This window comes from Zalophus californianus, chromosome 3 (genome assembly GCF_009762305.2).
Source record: "Zalophus californianus isolate mZalCal1 chromosome 3, mZalCal1.pri.v2, whole genome shotgun sequence".
Taxonomy (NCBI): domain Eukaryota; kingdom Metazoa; phylum Chordata; class Mammalia; order Carnivora; family Otariidae; genus Zalophus; species Zalophus californianus.
The window spans coordinates 188,102,390-188,121,259 of NC_045597.1; the positions used below are offsets into that span (position 1 = coordinate 188,102,390).

The 18,870-nt window shown below is 49.8% G+C and overlaps 1 protein-coding gene across 9 annotated transcripts in view; it reads right to left on the reverse strand.

The window, feature by feature from the left end:
* Window positions 1–18,870, reverse strand: part of NGEF (neuronal guanine nucleotide exchange factor) — a 102,967-nt gene that overhangs the window by 9,962 nt on the left and 74,135 nt on the right. For all 9 annotated transcript variants that reach the window (XM_027591226.1, XM_027591227.2, XM_027591225.2 and 6 more), the window contains 2 exons: window positions 1,618–1,778; window positions 179–331 (listed from right to left, as the gene is read on the reverse strand). In XM_027591226.1, coding sequence (XP_027447027.1) covers window positions 179–331; window positions 1,618–1,778 — 314 coding nt within the window. The remainder of the gene's footprint in view (window positions 1–178; window positions 332–1,617; window positions 1,779–18,870) is intronic.

Below are 18,870 nucleotides of genomic sequence, written 5' to 3' on the forward strand. Positions count from 1 at the left end.
CTGGTGGGCGCCGTGGCTGGTGGTCTTGGGGTCAACATTCCTCTCGTGACCCTGCAGCCCCTGGAACGTGCCAGGCGTGGAGACTCTCCCGGGAAAGCAGGGGTCCCAGGATGGCGGCTCGGTGTCCGGGAGGGAGAAGCGACAGCCCGCAGCCGGAGGGGGGGGGGGGTGCACTCACAGCAGCTGTTTGTAGGTCCTCTCCTGGTAGGTCTGGTTGCTGACGTAGGTGATGTACACCGAGAAGTGGTTGGCCGCATAATGGTACACGATGTCACACACGTCCGAGATGACAATGTTCTCCTCCATCCGGCGCTCCAGCTCCAGGAGAAACCTGCGGCGGGACAGGGGCGGGGGGCGGGGGCAGCGGCTCAGGTTAAGGACGCCTGGGCAGGGACGCTCAGGACACGTCGCCGCCCCCGGGCCAGGCTCGGGCAAAGCCACAGACGCGGCAGGACGTGATGCCCACACTGAGGGCGCGCTTGGTCACATCAGGGAATTATTCGTCCAGTGTTTTTAGGTGCGTAACAGCATTAGGAGTGTTTGTCAGAGAGAAAGGGGCCTTATGTTTGACGCACATACTGATGTGCTCACGGAGGAGGTGACGATGGGAATTCGCTTCAGCGGGATCCCCTGGGTGGTGGGGAGGGTGGGGACGCAGGCAGACCCAGATGCCGGGCTGGCGGTGGGCTCGCCACACTGGTGTCTCCGCTTCTGCGTGTCTGGAATTCTCCACGATAAAGTATGAATAAACGCATAAATAAAAAGACTCCCGTTCCCCAGCAGGGTGAAGTGGCAGAGGCCCCGAGGGATCTCTCGGCAACCGTGCGCCCGAGCCCACTGCGTGGGGCTGCCAGGAGGAGGTGGGTGTCCGTGAGGAGGAGGAGGGACTCATGGGGGGCCCACAGAGTGCCCGGGGCGCCCCAGGGGTGGAGGGACCCCTCCTGCCACACCGCGGCTTCACATCTGAACGTGCGCGGCTGGCCCAGCGCACCCAAAGGCTGAATTTTGCGCTTTGAGCCGCAGACTCCGTGGCCCAGCGGGAAATGGTCAGTGTAAGTTCTATCCTAAGAGTATGACTGGCGTCCCTTTCTTCTTTGCAAGAATCGATGAATGGTTGTTTATTCCTCCGTCAGTTAAGCTCCTCCCATCCTTCACAGGCAAAACCTAAGCATGGTTCCAAAGCCACTGCCACAAATTATTGCAAACACCATCTCATTGGAGGGAGAAGGCGTAAGTCCAGTCTTGGGGCCCTGCACGCGCCAAGCCAGGGTTTTAGGACACCGGGATAAAGAGCAGCTCACACGGACTCCCCTGGACCTGGTCAGGACGCCCGCCACACACCTGTCTGACGGTGGGGGACACGTGGAGCACTTGTGCTGATGGGAAGGGGTCTGCAGGTAGCAGGCCTGTCCAGGGGCACATGATCTGCCGCCCTGCTGGGAGGGGTGGCAGATGGCTGGGTTCACGTGTTTGTTTGTGTCTTACTACAGATACTTCCAGACACACACAAGCAGAGAAGCCAGTGTAAGGAGCTCTCGCCACCAGCTTCTGCCGTGCCCCAGGTGAGGAGAAGCTTCTGGAAGCCAGGCCCCACAAAGCCCAGAGCAGGTGGCTCACCGCTCACTGACGGCCATGACGTCCAGGACGTTGGAGAAGAGGATGTGAGCCTCGGACGGGTGCAGGATCTTCTTCAGACGCTCATTCTCCATGAAGTGAGACACGAGCAGGCTCAGGCTTTTGTAGTAGGAGGCCTCGGAAGTGACCAGTTCGAACATGGCCTGTGTCGGGGGCAAGAGGAGGGCCAGGGGTCACCTTGCAGGGGGTGTCTACCGCGCTCCCAGTTAAGAGACACAGAGAGAGGCAGGCCCGTGTGCGCGAGGGCGCGTGGCATGCGGGCGCTTCCACACACTGGCAGTGAGTCCCCGTCTGCACAAAAGGTAGAGACAATGTGCTCACGGCTCCCCGTATCAAACACTGGAGACCACCTAACGCCCGAAACACAGAGCAGGTGAAAACCCAAGAGGTCAGTCATCTATCAGAGCCCCAGCAACTGCTAAGGGTGATGCAGATGGCCTTCTGGTGCAGAATGGCTGTGAAAATCCTTATGGGGGGACGCCCACCCTTACACGCCCCCAAGGCCGGCTGGAGGGCCACGGGCCACGATGTCAACCACACATATCAGCAGGGGGAGCAACTTGTATCTTTAACTTGTCTGAAAATTGAAAAATGAGCATCTATCATTTCTTTCACGGTCTAATTTTATAATGTAATTGATAAAACAATTTTCGTTTTGAAAAAGAAAAAGAAATCCAGAATTAATAAGCCTTTTGGAGGCACCCTTATTCTGTATCATGACTGCTACCTGATCATTGAGCCTCCGTGCTCTCCGGTGAGGAGCTTCTCTGGAGTGAGGGCGCTAGCTTCCGGCTCACCTTCCTCCCTTGCTCACAAGCAAAGCAACGACCCTTCCTGAGGGCGGGTTCGGGTCCCACAGTGGTTGCCCAGAAGGGACCGTGTAGTGGGGTGAACCGTGGACACCCCCCCCCAAAAGCTCTGGCACCTATGAATGTGAACTTATTTGGAAACAAGTACTTTACAGAAGGATGTCAAGGACACCGCCGGGGATCGAGAGTCTAAATCCAATAACAGGTATCTAACGTGCCCGGCTAGCTCAGTCGGTAGAGCATGAGACTCTTAAATTCAATGACAGGTATCTTTAGAAGAGAGCTATCTGACGCGTGAGGGACATCTGACGCGGAGGCATGGGGAGGCGGCCATGTGAAGACAAGGCATAGCTGGATACGCTGCCCCATGCCGAGGGCCACCTGCAGCTAGAAGGGGCAAGCGGCCCCCCGGAGCCCTCGGGGGCAGTGAGGCTCCCGCCATGAATTTGTTACAGCGGCCGCAGGAAACGATCACAGACAGCGGACGAGGGGTGGAAGCAGGAGGGGGAGGAGCACCGGGTCTCTGGTCCTCCCCGTGCCCCAACCACCCCACATCTCACTGCAGCCCTCCCGCCACTGGCCAGAGCCCTGATGCAGGGCTCGAGGCTCTGGCAATGAAAGCTGGAACTCCAGGGCTCTGGAAGGCCGGGCAGAAGGAGACAGGGAGGGACTAGCATTTGTTCCAAACTCAATAGGAATCCTCCCAGGTCCCCCAGGAAGGGCATATAGGAGCTCCCGTTTCACCACAGGAACCAGATGCAGGGGCGATGTAATGCCCCCCAAGTCACCCATGGATGATGGAAGAGCAGAGACTCAGCCCAAGGGTCTCCCGAGCACCACGCTGCCCCGTGAGAAAGAAGGGACATGTTTGTAAGTTGGGGACACGCGGTAGCATAAGCCTGCCCAGCAACGGTGACAAAGTTCACAGGGAAGTTACTCCAGGGGTCGTCCACCCATCAAAGAGCCTGGGCCACCGCAGCAGAGAGTCTCCCAGGTGCCCAAGGGTCTGCACCTGACCTGGGCTGACGGGAGACGCAGCCCCAAGTCACGGCGGCCTGGTCCACTTAGCGGACAAAGCCACAGAAAGCACGTCCCACCGGCCTCGCTGGCGGCCCCAGCGCTCGGCCTGCCGACGGCTACCCACTGGGATGGGGTTGACATCAAACCGCGTCCCCGCTGCTAAATTTAAGTTTCCTAAGAAAACGTCAAGCCATTGCAGCTTGCAAGTTCTAAGCAAATATAACTAAACCCCCCCTAAACTGAGTGCTGCAGAGAGGACACAACATCGTGTCCAACCCGTGGCCCCGTCTCGCCGAGTGATGTGCGTTAGGCCCGCCCGGGGTTGCATCTGCATCCCCGGGCCCACGGCATTTTGTCTGCGGGGGCTCAGGGGGCCGGGGGCAGCGGGGCCAAGGCAGGAGGGCCTTTCAGCGGCTGGGCCTGACTCGCTGCTCACGGACACTGGCTGAGCCCACCGCCCGCTCCCCCTCCTCCACTGACAGGCCATCAGTCATCCGCGAATTTGGCTGTTTGTCTTATGCTATGTCACGTTATTTGCTATGTCACTATGGTTGCGTTTTCCTTGTCAATACCCTTTTTACTCTCATTCAAGCCTCGTGGTGGCAGCGCGGGGCCAGTGGGCATCTGGGCCCCGTCTGCTCTCCAGACTCTCACTCACTCACTCACTCATTCATCCACTCACTCATTCGTTCACTCATTCACTCACTCACTCATTCATTCACTCTTTCACTTATTCACTCACTCGCTCACTCACTAACTCACTAATTCATTCACTCATTCATTCCCTTATTCACTCACTCATTCATTCACTCACTCACTCATTCATTCACTCACTCACTCACTCACTCTCCCATCTGCTCCCATGTTTACTGAGTGCCTGTTTAGGCCCCGGGCATTCAGTGGCGAGCGTGGCCAACTCCCTGCCACCACGGAGCTTGTGTCCCAGGAGTGGGGACAGAGCAGACAGGAGTGCAACACTTCCGGTCAGGCGGTGAGAAAGGGCACGGAGCAAACGGGGACAGGTGTGTGTGTGTGTGTGTGTGTGTGTGTGTGTGTGTGTGTGTGTGTGTGTGTGTGTGTGAGACTGTGTATATATGGATGAGTGTAAGAACGTGTACGTGTGTGTATGCGAGTATGCGTGTATGAATGAGCATAAGAATGTGCATGTGAGTGTGTGTGTGTGTGTGAGAACGTGCGTGTGTTGCTTACTGCAGGGCACTCCTTCCTGATAAAACCACTGCTCTGTGGCGGGGCTGGTTGAGGCCCCCCTTGTCCACCACCCGGCTGAGACCCGTGGCCTCGGGGAACACTCAGCTAGACTGACCCGAATTTTAGGGATCACGGCTCGTCTCTCAATGGTGCTCTTAGTGCTCAGTTTGATTAGTATTCTGTTTGATTTCTGCCAATACTCCTGATACACTTCCAGTTTTTTCCAGCCTGTCACTACCAAGCCCGCTCCCGCCTGGGTTCTTTTCAAGGGGTAAGAGCCGCTCAACTCTGGACGCTGCGTGGGAGGGGCCGGGCCAGGTGCTTCTGCAGTTGGCGGGGATGGTGGTGGGCCTGGCGCCCGCCCAGGGCAGCTGAGCAGTGGAACGGTCAAGGCTTCTGCCTTGGAGTTAGCCAGACCTTGGCCATGAATGAGAATTGTTTTATCCAGCTAAGCCTGTTTCCATGCGCACAAAATGGGAACAACAGTCCCCAGAGGTCCTCAGCCTGGAGCCCGACCATCGCAAAGCACCTGCTGGATGCCCAGGGTCATTACCAAGCTGACATCAGGGCACTGCCCTCACAGCCTGAGCTTCATGGGATGGAGCTCCAGCCAGAGGGGTTAAGAGGGGCTTGTACTAGGAGGTGACACGGGATGTGACAGCAAGCACATTCCCAGGGGCGCAAATGCTCATGTGGAGAAGGATGTGGGCACCTGGTGGGACAGTGGAGCTGGTGGCCAGGCCACAAGAGAGGGCCATGGAGGGAAGAACAGGCTCCTGTGTGTATTTTTGAGTCTGTCCCCCTGCCCGCTGTATAGGCCAGAACCACACAGCCCCGTTTTCCAGAGTCTGGGAGGGCTGCTCCTGAGCTCTGAATGTGTTCACACCATTTCCCAAGCTGGCCTGTGGATGAGAAGCCATGTCCGGCTCCCTCCAGGCTACCCACTGTGCTTGGAAGGCACTGGAGCCTCTCTTTTTCAGTAAATTCAGATTGTTCTCCAAAGAAAGGAAACGACAGAGAGAAATCACTGGTGTCCCAGCTGGGACCATCACGGTTCCATCCTACACGAGCCGGCCAGATTTAGCTTCAGCCGGCAACATCTCCCCTCCCTGGGGCCGTCCAGAGACGTATGAGACTGCGGACCCCAGAGCAGCAATGCATCCCTCAGATACAAGACACTCCAGAGACGCACAAAGCCGGGACCCCTCGCCAATGCAGTGTGGGCCACGGGGTCTGCTTGGGGGCAGCTGTGTGCCACAGGCCGTCCCAGCACGGGCCGGGGGGGCCCAGAGTTAGCACCACCTGGCCATGCTGTCCGAGCAATGCATTTGAAGAAACAAATGAGACCCCAGCCCATCAGCAAGGGGGATGAAAGGGGAGGCATGGATACCAAGAAAACCTGGGTGATTCCCTACCTTGGTCTTCACCTACACCGTCTCCTTGTAACTCAGGATGCTCGGTGGAACCCCCCACGTGGTGCATTCTGTACGGCTCTGGATTGTTTTCAGCATCCCCTGACCTCAGTGTTCATGAATCACAGCTGTCTGAGGCCCTCACCTTCCCTTTATCACGATGTGGTCATGGGACCTGAGTCACCAGGGTGACCTCTCTGGAGGTCAGAGACTAAGGCCGCGAGCCTCCACTGCCATAGTTGTCTGGTGGGGCATCGGCACAGCCAGGAAGCAGAAGCACCCCCCTCCCCCACAGTCCGGGCTCGGGGTGGGGCTCGCCTCTTCCCAAAGTCCCTCTTCCCAGGACAGGCTGTCCACAGCGACCGGGTCTGAGCTCCCATCGGAGTAGGTGAAGGGAACAAAATGGATCTTCTTAGGTAGCCTGCGTTTTCCCCCCTGTTATGGACGGAATTGTGTGCCCCAAAACTCATATGTTGAAGCCCTAGCCCCCAGTATGACTGCATTTGGAGATGGGGCCTAGGAAGAAGTCATTAAGGTTAAATGTGGTCATAAGGGTGGGACCCTGATCCAATATGACTGGTGACCTTACGAGAAGAGACAGACCCCAGGGATGCAAGCCAAGGACGGGGTCCCACCAGACACCAATGTGGCTTAATCATGGACTTCCAGCCCTGGAGCTGTGAGAACTCCATGCCTGCTGTCCAGCCACCCGGTCTGGGGCAGTCAGTGAAGGCAGCCCAAGCTGGCCAACGCACCACCTGATTTCCCATCCAGCTCTGGGAACTCTGGTGCTCTCCATCCTCCAGGCCACCCTTGCTCGCCATCTGACCCGACCTGGACTGGAGGCTGAGGCCAGGAGCCCCCTCCCGACACAGACACACACCTCTCAGGGAACCAGGGAAAGTCGGGCGTTATTCCAAATCACCGGAGCGAGGCCTGGGACCAGAGTCAAGAGAAAGGAGACGACCTCTGCGTCACCGGGGCCACTGAGACCCGACAGATGACTCTTCACCGATATTCTGTAACACAGCCCGTGCTGCTTCCCAAAAATCACACGGGAGAGACAGTTCATTTTGCAAGAACTCAGGACCATTCCTGCTGCCCCTCCCTAGCCAGAATGAGGCATCTTTCTCTCTCTAAATCCAGGAAATGCTTGGCCACGCTTCTCTCTTAGTCACTACGCTCCTGCTCAGACACACAGGCGGGTGCAGCCCTCACCCGGTGAACGGAGGTCACGGATGTCCTTGTTCCCTGTGCAGGGATTAGCAGAGACAAATGGCCCCAGGGTGCTCGTCCAACACCCAACAGGTGCCTGTCACCTCACTCGGTCCTCACTAAAGCCCTGGAGGTCTCCCAGACTGTCCCCACCGGGCAGAGGCGGGTGCTAAGGTCACACGGCCTGTGAGCGGCGATACTGAGGTTTGTCGTTTTGACTCCAGGGCCCCGTGCCCCCACCGCTCTGCTATGGGCCAAGGCGGCCTTCCGCACAGACACCGAGGTTTCCCCACGAGCCCAGAAGCCAGCGGTGCCCGGCCAGTGCCCTGTCTCCTTGGAGGTGGGCCTGCTGTGATTCATACAGAGGCCCCCTCCCTCCGACACTGGACTGCAGACTCCCTCCAGGTCCTTAATCATCTGCTTATTACGTGCGGCTTTCAAGTAGGTGCTTCCTAAGTGTGTTAAAGGAAAAAACCTCCAAACTACAACTCAAGCGTGAGCCAGCGCTGGTTTACAGGTGATACGGGTGGGTTAGGAATGCCTGCCCACTGGTAACTTCCACCCAAAGGTTCTGCTCCCCAGGCTCCTTGCTTCCCATGTTCGGGGCAGCCTGCCCGTCTGTTTACAAGGACACCATTAGCCACATCTGACGTTCATCCTTCTTGCTTGGCTCCTGCTGGCCTGGACGTCCAATGTTCATCTCCTTTCCTGGAGAGCTTCCTAAAGTGGCTCGTACAGAAAACTCAATGCTCCAGAAGTGTACTGACCACCTGCTATGAGCTGGGGGCCGCCAGACACTGGGGACCTCGAGATGACCAAGACCTGCCCCCTGCCCCCTTGGAGACCCTCGGCCCAGGAGACCTCAACCGCAGGGGTCCCAGCGCCTCAGCTCACTCATTCCACAAACATGTACCAAGAGCCACCTCCAGGATGTGCCTGGGCTCGGTGCTGGGGACATAGAGGGACAGGGGCATGCTGTCACCAAGGATGCAGCCAGGGCACGGCCAATGACAGCTCAGCAGCGATCCTGACAGTGAAGTGGGAACACAGGGGAGGGGGCCTTGCCCCAGCGTTGGGGAGGGTTCCGGAAGGGCCTGAGTCAGAGAAGTAATAGAGTTAGCCAGGCAAAAGGGGGGAAAAGCCAACATTTTTCCACCTGGTCCCCCGACCACAGGTGTTTGTGAAAATGCAGATCCCCAGGCCTCACTCCAGACCCACACATAACCTGTCCTTTAACAAGATGCCCAGGTCCAGGGGCGCCTGGGTGGCTCAGTCGTTAAGCGTCTGCCTTCGGCTCAGGTCATGATCCCAGGGTCCTGGGATGGAGCCCCACGTCGGGCTCCCTGCTCAGCAGGGAGCCTGCTTCTCCCTCGACCCCCGCCCCCAGGCTCATGTGCTCTCTCTCTCTCAAGTAAATAAATAAAATCTTTTTTTTTTAAATTTACACAAAAGTAGGTAAAAACTTAAAACTTGAAACGATGTTCAGCCTCACTCACAGTAAGAGAAATGCAAATTAAAACCACAAGATATTACTTATGATCTAGCACATTGGTCAAGACAAAATGATCAACGAATGTACAGTGGTGATGCCGAGCCAGCACCCTTATGCCAAAGTGTGAAGACAGTATCCTCCCCAAATTTAAAAAACAGGTAACTTTTAACTCCACAATTCCACTTGGCAAATCCCATGGTACTCCACTGCGAGGGTTTCAGTCTTAAATAATGCTGCACTGAATGTCCTTGATCCACATTTCTTTTTTTCTTTTTTAAGATTTTATTTATGTATTTGAGAGAGAGAGGGAGAGGGAGAGGGAACACAAGCAGGGGGAGTGGGAGAGGGAGAAGCAGGCTTCCCGCCGAGCAGGAGCCCGATGCGGGGCTCGATCCCAGGACCCTGGGACCATGACCTGAGCCGAAGGCAGACGCTTAACGACTGAGCCACCCAGGTGCCCCCATCCACAACATTTCTAATTGCAAATGCCCATCAATAGGGGGTTGGTTAAATAAATTATGGAACATCAAAGACAAGAGAGATCCATAAAGCTAACAAACAAACAAAAAAAAGAATGGGTGCTCCATTTGGGCTGATGTAGAAAGATTTTCAAAATGTTTTACCAAGTAAAAAAAGAAAGCACAGCACATAACAATCAAATAATAGGTTCACCATTTGTGTGACACATGGACGCCGGTCCCGGGGGCCAGGCGTGGAGGAGACGTTTTTTACTGTAAATCCATTTACTCTTTTTGCACTTTATATCAGGTACATAAATTATTTATTTTTAAAGATTTTATTTATTTGACAGAGAGAGACACAGCGAGAGAGGGAACACAAGCAGGGGAAGGGGGAGAGGGGGAAGCAGGCTTCCCACGGAGCAGGGAGCCCGATGAGGGGCTCGATCCCAGGACCCTGGGATCATGACCTGAGCCGAAGGCAGACACCTAATGACTGAGCCACCCAGGCGCCCCTCAGGTACATAAATTATTTATCCAAAAGATTCCTTTTAAAAACGACAAATGCTAACGTCTCTCTGTTGGAAAAGTTACAGGTGTTTGTCATAGCACAGGAGTTATCTGAAGTTCTGTGATGGCTACTGTCCATCTCAAACCGCAGGCAAGGCGCCCCGCCCCGCCCCCCGACTGGAGACTCATTTGCTGAATGGTTAAGCTTTATCCTAAAGAGACAAGTATGTGGTTCAGTGCGGGTCAGTGAGCAGAATAACAATCACGATTTAATTTCTTGATAGAAGTACATCATATTAAAATCCCATAATTTTCTTCTAAAATGGATAGTTTTCTTAAAAAAAAAGTACATTAAAATTCGAAGTTGTGAAAACAGGTTGAAAACAAAGAAAAAACCTGTCCTGTTTCAGAGTCGGAGCAGACTCAGATTGAGGTAGATCCTGATAGATCCCCTGGATGGCCCGCAATGGAGAACACTGGGTCCCCCGCCTTCTTGTTCCTGGCAGGACGGAGCTGAAAGTCCTGTCTGGGCACGTCGGGGCTGTCCTGTCGCTGGTAAGGACCAGCCTGCGCAGGCCGCCCCACAGGAGTGTCTGTGTGACCCTATCTCCTTGGAGACACTCCAAGTATCCTTCCCTGCTCATTTTTCAAGCACACCCAGCTCACCAGAATCAGGGACCAGAGCAAGTCTGTCTTTTCTATTCCCTTTGCCTTGACAGGTTCCTGATACTCATTGGGGACACAAGCCATGCCAGTCACAGGAGTGACAGCTTCAGGTGGCATGCTGGGGACAGCCCCTGCAGGTTCTCCATTATTTCTCAGGACCCCGGCATCAGCCTGGTGAGAATCAAGTACTATCTGATGCTTCCTCCAGGGAGGTACCTGTCCCCCTCCCCAGTCCTGGTCCCTCCTCTTTGCTTTTGAGTCTCTTTTCAGGATCCACTGCGTTGGGGGGGGGGGAGGCCCTGCCCTTCCCCCATTGAACGCCCTACCGCCTCACAGCCGCCTCCCGCCCAACCTTGTAATTTGAATGTATGTCTGGTTATTTTCTCAAACTGTTGTGTTCTCGGACAGTAACTCCAACACCGTTCCCAATAGGAGGGTGGAAACCAAGAGCTTCAGATAAGTTTAAAAAACAAAATCGAAACCAAGAAAATCCTACCCGACGTCTAAGACAACGTGTTCCAATTTCAGCTACCTAATTTTTACTTAGAAAAGGAGGGAAACATACAATTTTATTCTTAAATCCTGATTCTTCAATGATTAAGACTTGGGCCTACCAAAAGGCCATCATTTGGGGGTATTTTCCTTGTGTGAACAGTAGTTCATTGCAACCTGCTGCTTTTGTGGCTAAGGAGAAAAAGATGTTGCAACAACAGATTGAGCTGGTGGTACAAGTTGCCTGACTTGCTTTGATAAACGAGATCTAATGCAGAAGTCACTGACTTGGAAAAAAAATCTGAAGATCTCACTGTTGTGTCCCTTGCCAAATATTAACAAAATTAAGACACATTAAGCTTTTTAAAAATAAATACGAAAAGTCAGACCAGGGTCATCTGGGTGGCTCAGTCGGTTAAACGTCTGACTCTTGGTTTCGGCTCACGTCATGGTCTCGGCTCACGTCATGGTCTCAGGGTCCTGGGATTGAGCCCTGGGACGGGCTATGCACTCAGCAGGGAGTCTGTTTGAAATTCTCTCTCTCTCCCTCTGCTTCTTCCTCCTCCTTCCCCAAGAGCTCTTATATGCACGGCAGGGGCATGTGTGCGCAGTCTCTCTCAAATAAATAAATAAGTAAGTAAATAAACCCTAAAGACCCAGCAAGACCCATGGAAGCCTGTGTGCCCATGTGATTTGCTATTGTATGTGACCATAGTATTTATTGTTAGGTCACCCTAGTTATTTAAATATCTCTATCAGATCCATTGGAAATGACAAAAATGTAATTTATTATGTCTCTTTATTTCCCATGCCAGTTCTACTATAGATGGAATGTTCTATCCTGCCTTCTATTTTTTTAAAAAAATATTTTGTTTATTTTAGAGAAAGAGAGTAAGCACAAGCAGGGGGAGGGGTAGAGGAGTGGGGACAGGGACAAGCAGACTCTGGGTAGCCCAGAGCCCGCCACCACGGAGCTCGAGCCTACGACGCAGAAATCATAACCTGAGCAGAAACCAAGAGTCAGACGCCCAACCAACTGCGCATCCAGGCGCCCCTCAAAACTCAATGTGTCGTACATAGTCACCCAGTTTATTCTCTGAAAACATGTTTTTTACATGTTTTGCCTTTGTACACTGTCTTACTAAATAATTCCCCTATCATGGCACATTTCAGGTTCTTCCCGCCATTCTTCCCCTAATTTCTGCTGGAATGAACATCCTAATAAATAAGTATTTGTGCACATTTCTGATTATTTTTCAAGATAAATTTCTAGGAATAGTAACACTAGACAGTACGCAAACATCCCCTTGTAAGTGTTTGGTGCAAATATTGCTATTTTCTTCCTATCAGCTGTGTTTGAGAGTATTCATTGAAAAATCCCCCAACACCAGATTCTAATTATATTTATATTTAAAAGTCTCTACCACTTGAAATGCTTGTAGCTCAATGTTGCTTTAATTTGGACCTCTGATTAAACCAGTGAGTTTGATTCCCAACACCCCCGACCTTTTTTTAATTTAATCACTGGCCACTTGCAGTGTTCCTGAGAATTGTTTTGTCCATTTTTCTTTGGGATCATCATCTTTTTCTTATTGATAGAGCTCACTAATTGACTGAGGCCTGGGTTTTGCTGATACATACAAAAACAACTAAGCTTTACATGTTTATCTTAGAATCAGCCACCTCCCTGAAATGCCTAATAAAAATCCAGTACTTTTGACTCCCTCAAGATTTTTAAGTAGGCCGTCATCGTTGGCAGGTAAGGGTGTCTCTCTGACTGCCCTTCTTTACGGTTAGCTCATTTCTTTCCTTGTTTTGCAGGACTGGCTAGAACTTCCAGACCAACATCAGCGTTTAGCAAGCTTCACTGTCTTGCCTTTATTGTCACCAACAGTTCATGAAATGTGATCTTGAACATAGACCTAAGATATTCCTTATAAATTTCAGAAAGTATCCTGAGTTTTGTATAAATGGAAATAAATGTGCTACTTCCCTTTTCAATGTCTTTGACTTTCAGGGTATTCTTCTCCTCTGGCCTATTGATATGATAAATTTTGGCCCCAAACTTTACACCATCTTTGCATTCATGCATAGGTCCTCAATGTATGTTATTCTTTTTTAAAGATTTTATTTATTTATTTGAGAGAGAGCACACGTGCGTGAGCACGAGTGTGGCGGAAGGGGAGGAAGGGCAGAGGGAGAGGGAGAAGCAGACTCCGGGATGAGCCAGGAGCCCAACACAGGGCGGGAGCCTAGGACCCTGGGATCATGACCTGAGCCGAAGGCAGACGCTTAAAGACTGAGCTGCCCAGGGGCCCCTCAATGTATGCTACTCTTTTAATGTATCTCCAGATTTGATTTTCTTGTGTTTTATATAAATTTTTGCCTTACGTCACAGTGAGACAGATCTAGGTTTTATTTTTTGGGGAGTGTGGGAAAGAGTGCTTATTTGATTGGGTTGAACAGAATGAGGACAGTCAACCTGTTTCTTTTCCTTTTTCCCCCCCTTTTATAAAAATGTTTTAGTTTTTAAATTAAAATGCAGTAAAACTGACTTTTGGATGCACAATTCTATGAATTTTAACACAGGTATAGATTCTTATAATCAACACTGTCACCAGGACACACAACGGTTCTATCACTCCGAAAAAGTCCCCTGTAGTCTCCTGTTCCAGGCACACCCTCCCAGCCCTCATCCCTGGTGACCACTGATCTGGTCTCTGTCACTGTAACTTTGTCTTGTTCAGAAGGTCCTACAGATGCGATCACACAGTGTGAAACCTTTCTGATTTCTTTCGCTCAGCAACGTGCCTTTGATATTGACCTCAGCTGTGTACATCAATAGATCTTCCTTCTAGTACTAAGTCATGTGCCATTGTACAGAGCTTCCAGAGTCTGCTTGTCTGTCTGTTCAAGGATATGTTGGCTGTTCCCAGTTTTTGGCTATGATGAATAGAGCTACTATAAACATTCATGTGCAGATTTTTGTATAAATTCTAAGTTTTTATTTCTATAGGACAGGGGTTCTCAACCAGGAACTACTTTTGCTCCCCAGGGGACATTCTTCAGCTAGGTCTAGAGACCTTTGTGGTTGTCACAACCGTGGGTAGGAGTCTGCTGCAATCTCGCAGCAGGGATGCTGCTAAACCTCTTACAATGCACAGGAGGAAACTCCCCCTCCCCCCAACAAAGAATGATCCAGCTCTAGACGTCATAATGTCACTCTTGAGACACTGTGCTAGGTAAACACCTACAATTGGGACCGCTGTGCTGTATGGCGTCTGGTCACTTACGAGAAACTGCCAACTCTTCTCCAGAGCAGCCAGACCATTTTGCAATCCCACCAGCAATGTACGTGAATTCAAGCTATCCCATATCCACACCAGCATTTGGTATTGTATTTTAATTTTTTTAAGCTAGCGTGTATTACCATTATTAGTTTGAAGGCTTTTTTTTTTTGTAGATTTCTTGATTTTTCTATATAGACAATCATCATATCATCCGTGAATAGGGACAGTTTATTTCTAACTTCCCTGCAGACTTTCTCTTCAACTCAGGGATTATTTAGAAATGTGCCCCTCGACTTCTAAGTGTTTGGAGATTTTCCTGTTATCTTTATGTCACTGATTTTCATTTTAATTCCATTATGACCAGAGAACATACTTTGTGTGATTTGAATTCTTCTAAATTTGTTGAAGCGTGGTAAGGTCTACCTTGGTGAATGTTCTGTGTGCACTTGAAAAACAACGTGTATTCTGCTAGTGTCAAGTGGAGCATCTTAGAATGTTATTAGTCCCAGTTGGTTGATGACACCCAACTCTTCTATATCTGACTGATTTCACGCCTCCTGGTTCCACTGATTTACGAAGAGAGGAATGCTGAAGTCTATGAACTATGTGGATTTTGTTTTAATGTGTGCGTGCACTACTGATCAGATTTGGTTGGTAATATTTTCACTTGATTTGTGTATTTCCCTCTTTTCCATGCTCTAGATCGCAGGACAGCAAACCAGAGCCCACGGGATGGCCAACTGTAAGCATAAAGAAAGTTTAATACTATTTGCAGCTATGACATTATAGTGGCGAGCCAAGTGGTTTTGAAAGAGGCTATAGGGCCCACAAAGCCTAACATATTTACTCTCTGGTCCTCTAAGAAGGGATGACACCCCCCCCCCCCCCCCCGCTCTAGATATTTCCTGACCAACACAGTAGCCACCTGTGGCTTTTGAAAGGGAAGTTAGTTTACATTATGCAGAATTAAACGTTCAGCTCCTCGGTTGCACCAACCATACTGCAAACGCTCAGTCGTCACATTTGGCTGGTGACTCTGGGGGATGCAGCAATGTTCTAGACTAGCCCAAGGGACAAGGAACTTCTCTGTGCTTTGACCACTTGGCACAACTCAGCCATCTGGGTGCAACATCTCTTTTGTAGACTTTTTTGGTTACCTGGTACATTTTGGTGTTTAAAAAATTTTTAGTTTTGAGTCAGTTTTTGGTAGCTTCTATTTTCCTAGGAAGGCATGCATCTCATTGCAACTTTACACGGTATCGTTTGGTCTCCACTCCATCTGCTTGCCTTCGGACTGTGTTGGTGTGTATATTTCCCCCCGAATGTCTCAAAGCTGACCTCTGAGTTCAGTTAATTCTGTATTTATTCCTTATTTAATAATTAAAACATGTAAGGTTGTGAATTTATATCCAAATGCAGCTTTGGCAGCATTCCACCTGTTCTTAAAATGTAGCATCCTCCTCATTATCTTTGAAATAATCTCTCAATATAAGATTTACTTTCTTATCTCAAAGGTTAGGAGCATTTTAAACATTTCTGATTTGAGGTTTTTACATTGTTTACATTTATTTTCTTGTTTCACTGCACTATGGCGAGTGATTCTGACCAATACAATTTTAATATTTATTGAACTTCTTCTAATGGCTTAATATACGACCACTTTCTGGTGGTATTTACGGGCGCTGGAAAATAAAAGATTGCTTCTCTTCAGAGCACTGCTGTCCAAGAGAAGTAGAAGCCTCATACCCAGTTTTAAATTTCTTAGTAACCACTTAGTAACCATTAAAGAAGGTAAAAAGAAACAGGAAAATTTTAACATATTTTATTTAATCTACTCTATTCAGAATATTATATCAGCATGTAATAGAAAAATTATTAATAAGGTACTTTGCTTTCTTTTAATTTGTGCTAAGTCCTCAAAATTTGGTGTGTATTTTATACACACGCCACGTTTCCATGAGGATCAGCCACGTTAAGAGTTCAGTAGCTACCAATGGCCTGTGGCCACTGCAGTGGGCCACACATCTTCAGTGACTACAAAGTTCCGTAAAAATATTTTAATCCACCTCATTACTTTTTGCAGATTGCTAATATCCGTGGATGTTCTACTCCTACAGAAAATCCTATAGTGTGGACGGCAACGTCTGCTCACGGTTCTACCAGAGTCCACACTATCTGGCTGCCAGTTCATAACCGTTTGTAATATTACCTTTTCATTGTAAAGTGTATCTCTTAGGAATGGCTTTCCTAGTCACAGGCATAACGTCCAGGAGCCTAGGTTTCAAAAAAATAAAAAGCCTGGCAGATTTTCTATAAAGGTGACCAAATGTTTTTATGTGGAAAAAAGATACCACAAAGCAAGAAGCCACTTAAGTGCTCGATTGAGGTCAGTCTGTCCAGCTCTTCATCTTGTTAACTCATTTATCTTCACAACCCTGGGATGCAGGTACTAAGATGATCCCAGTTTTACAGATAAGGAAACAAAAGCAAAGAGAGGTTCAGTAACTGGCCCAAGGTCCCAACAGCTAAGAAGTAGCTGAACTGAGACTCAAACCCATACTACATCACTTCTTCTATACTACAGGATGGAAGAAAACATTTTAAACATATTAAAAGAATGTAAAAGCCAGAATGTATAAAAAGCCGCCCTCCATCATGAAGAAAAATACAAACAACCCAAGAGAAAAAAGGGCAAAGGATAAGAACAGGCAATTCACAGACAAGTGGAAACAGCATATGAAAAGATGCTCAATTTACAAGTCAGCAAGGACAGGCAGGTTAAAATGAGATAGGATTCTTCATCCAACAGACGGGCTGATGGGAGCAAACATCATGAAGTCTGCTAACAGGGCTGGGAGGCTGGGTGAAAATGGCGTCTCTCCCACCCCGTAGTAGCACGACATTTGTCCTGCCTTTTTGAATGGCAACTTGGCAGTGTCCACCAGTTCTTATTTATTTATATTTTAAAGACTTATTTATTTGAGAGAGCGCATGCACAAGTGGGAAGGGCAGAGGGAGAGAATCTCAAGCTGACTCCACACTGAGCGCGGAGCCCTAAGTGGGGCTTGATCTCATGACCCTGAGATCATGACCTGAGCCGAAACCAAGAGTCGGACGCCCAACCGACGGCACCACCCAGGCGTCCCTGTCCACCACTTAAACTGCACTTCCCTCTTGACCAGCCACAGTTTCCCTGCTTTACAAATCCCAGCTCACAAGTCCCTAGGGATGTCAAGTGGGTGCACTGAAGCTCCCCCTAATCAGGCTCCCCACATAGCCACTTGCTGAGTCAATGGCACGGTTTCCCTGCAAAGATGAGCGGGATCTGCTGAGTGCTCTGGGCAGCAGGCTACTCTCCAGGTCACCTGCACCCTTTTTCCCTCCCCCCACCGCCCCGGGAGCCCCCTGTGTTCGTCCTTGCTCTCATTCAAGCCCGCGGCACTCAGGACACAGGGAGTTCTCACGAAAACTAAGCTGAGGCTCTACGTTGCTAAAAACCAAAATCAAAATCAAACTGCTGTTGAACAGAACAACTGTAAATATGGGGGGAAGCCTCATAAAGATCTGTAAGGATTTTGCACCTTCCTAAATGTATGAACCCCAAAACCAGATGGTGCATTATGACTATGCTTTATCAGGAGAGATAAGCCAGACACAGCCCGTCCTCCAGTGAGAAGCCAGGAGCCAAGAGAAGGCCAGCACATGTTTGTGCTGCATTTTTTTAAACAATGAAAATCCATTAATGAGTAGCTTAATTTTAAAACATTTAAAAATAAAGCAATACCTTTATCAACGTGAAGGATACCTTTAATAACACAAAATGACCCGTTTCCTTCGTTAACTTATCCCAGATTCCACGCTGTGCCACAATATAATGGGTCTAGATTTCCAATCAATTGGAGGATTTGTCTTTCCATGGAGGATGTAAGCAACTTACACTCATTGTAACTGATACGTTTGCTACTGACTCTGCTCCCTTATTTTATGCTATTTTGGGGGGCTTTTTTTTTACTGTTTGCTTTTACTACAAAGGCCCCCTTCTCTGCTTTTAGCTTTGCTTATGTCACAGAAGGCTTATATCATGTTTTAAGTTCTACTAAGGTTTATCTCCAAGCTTTCTAAAGGACCTAGAATCTTTACTTCTCTAATTATCAAGGTAAAAAAGAAGTATTCCCCCAGAAACTGGTCTTTTTTCCTTGTTCTGGGGGCAAAAAAAAAGGCCCCGTGGCGGTGATACTGTGTGGAGGAAGCCAAATACAAAACACTATTGCATAATTCCTTTTATATGGAAGTCAAAGTTAGGGACGGTTGCCCTATCAGTGGCTGGGGGAGCCCCAAGGTAGGAGGGATGGACAACTGCAGGGGGATTTCTCCACGTGTTCTGGCACCTTCCACGTGCTTGCTTTTCTCAGTTCAGCTCCCCCTGCCTCAGGGGAGATATCCCCCACATGTGTCTTCATTTCTGATTGGGGGCAAGGGGCTTCTTTATGTCTCCTCCAGTGTTTTTGTAGAAGCCGCATTGGGAACAGGTGACTACACGTTGTTTACATCAGATGTTTCATTAGAAACTCCTGACACAGCCATTTACAAATCCCTGCTCACAAGTCCCCAGGGATGTCAAGTTGCAACCGATCCCTCCTGATCCTCCCAGACACAAATCCA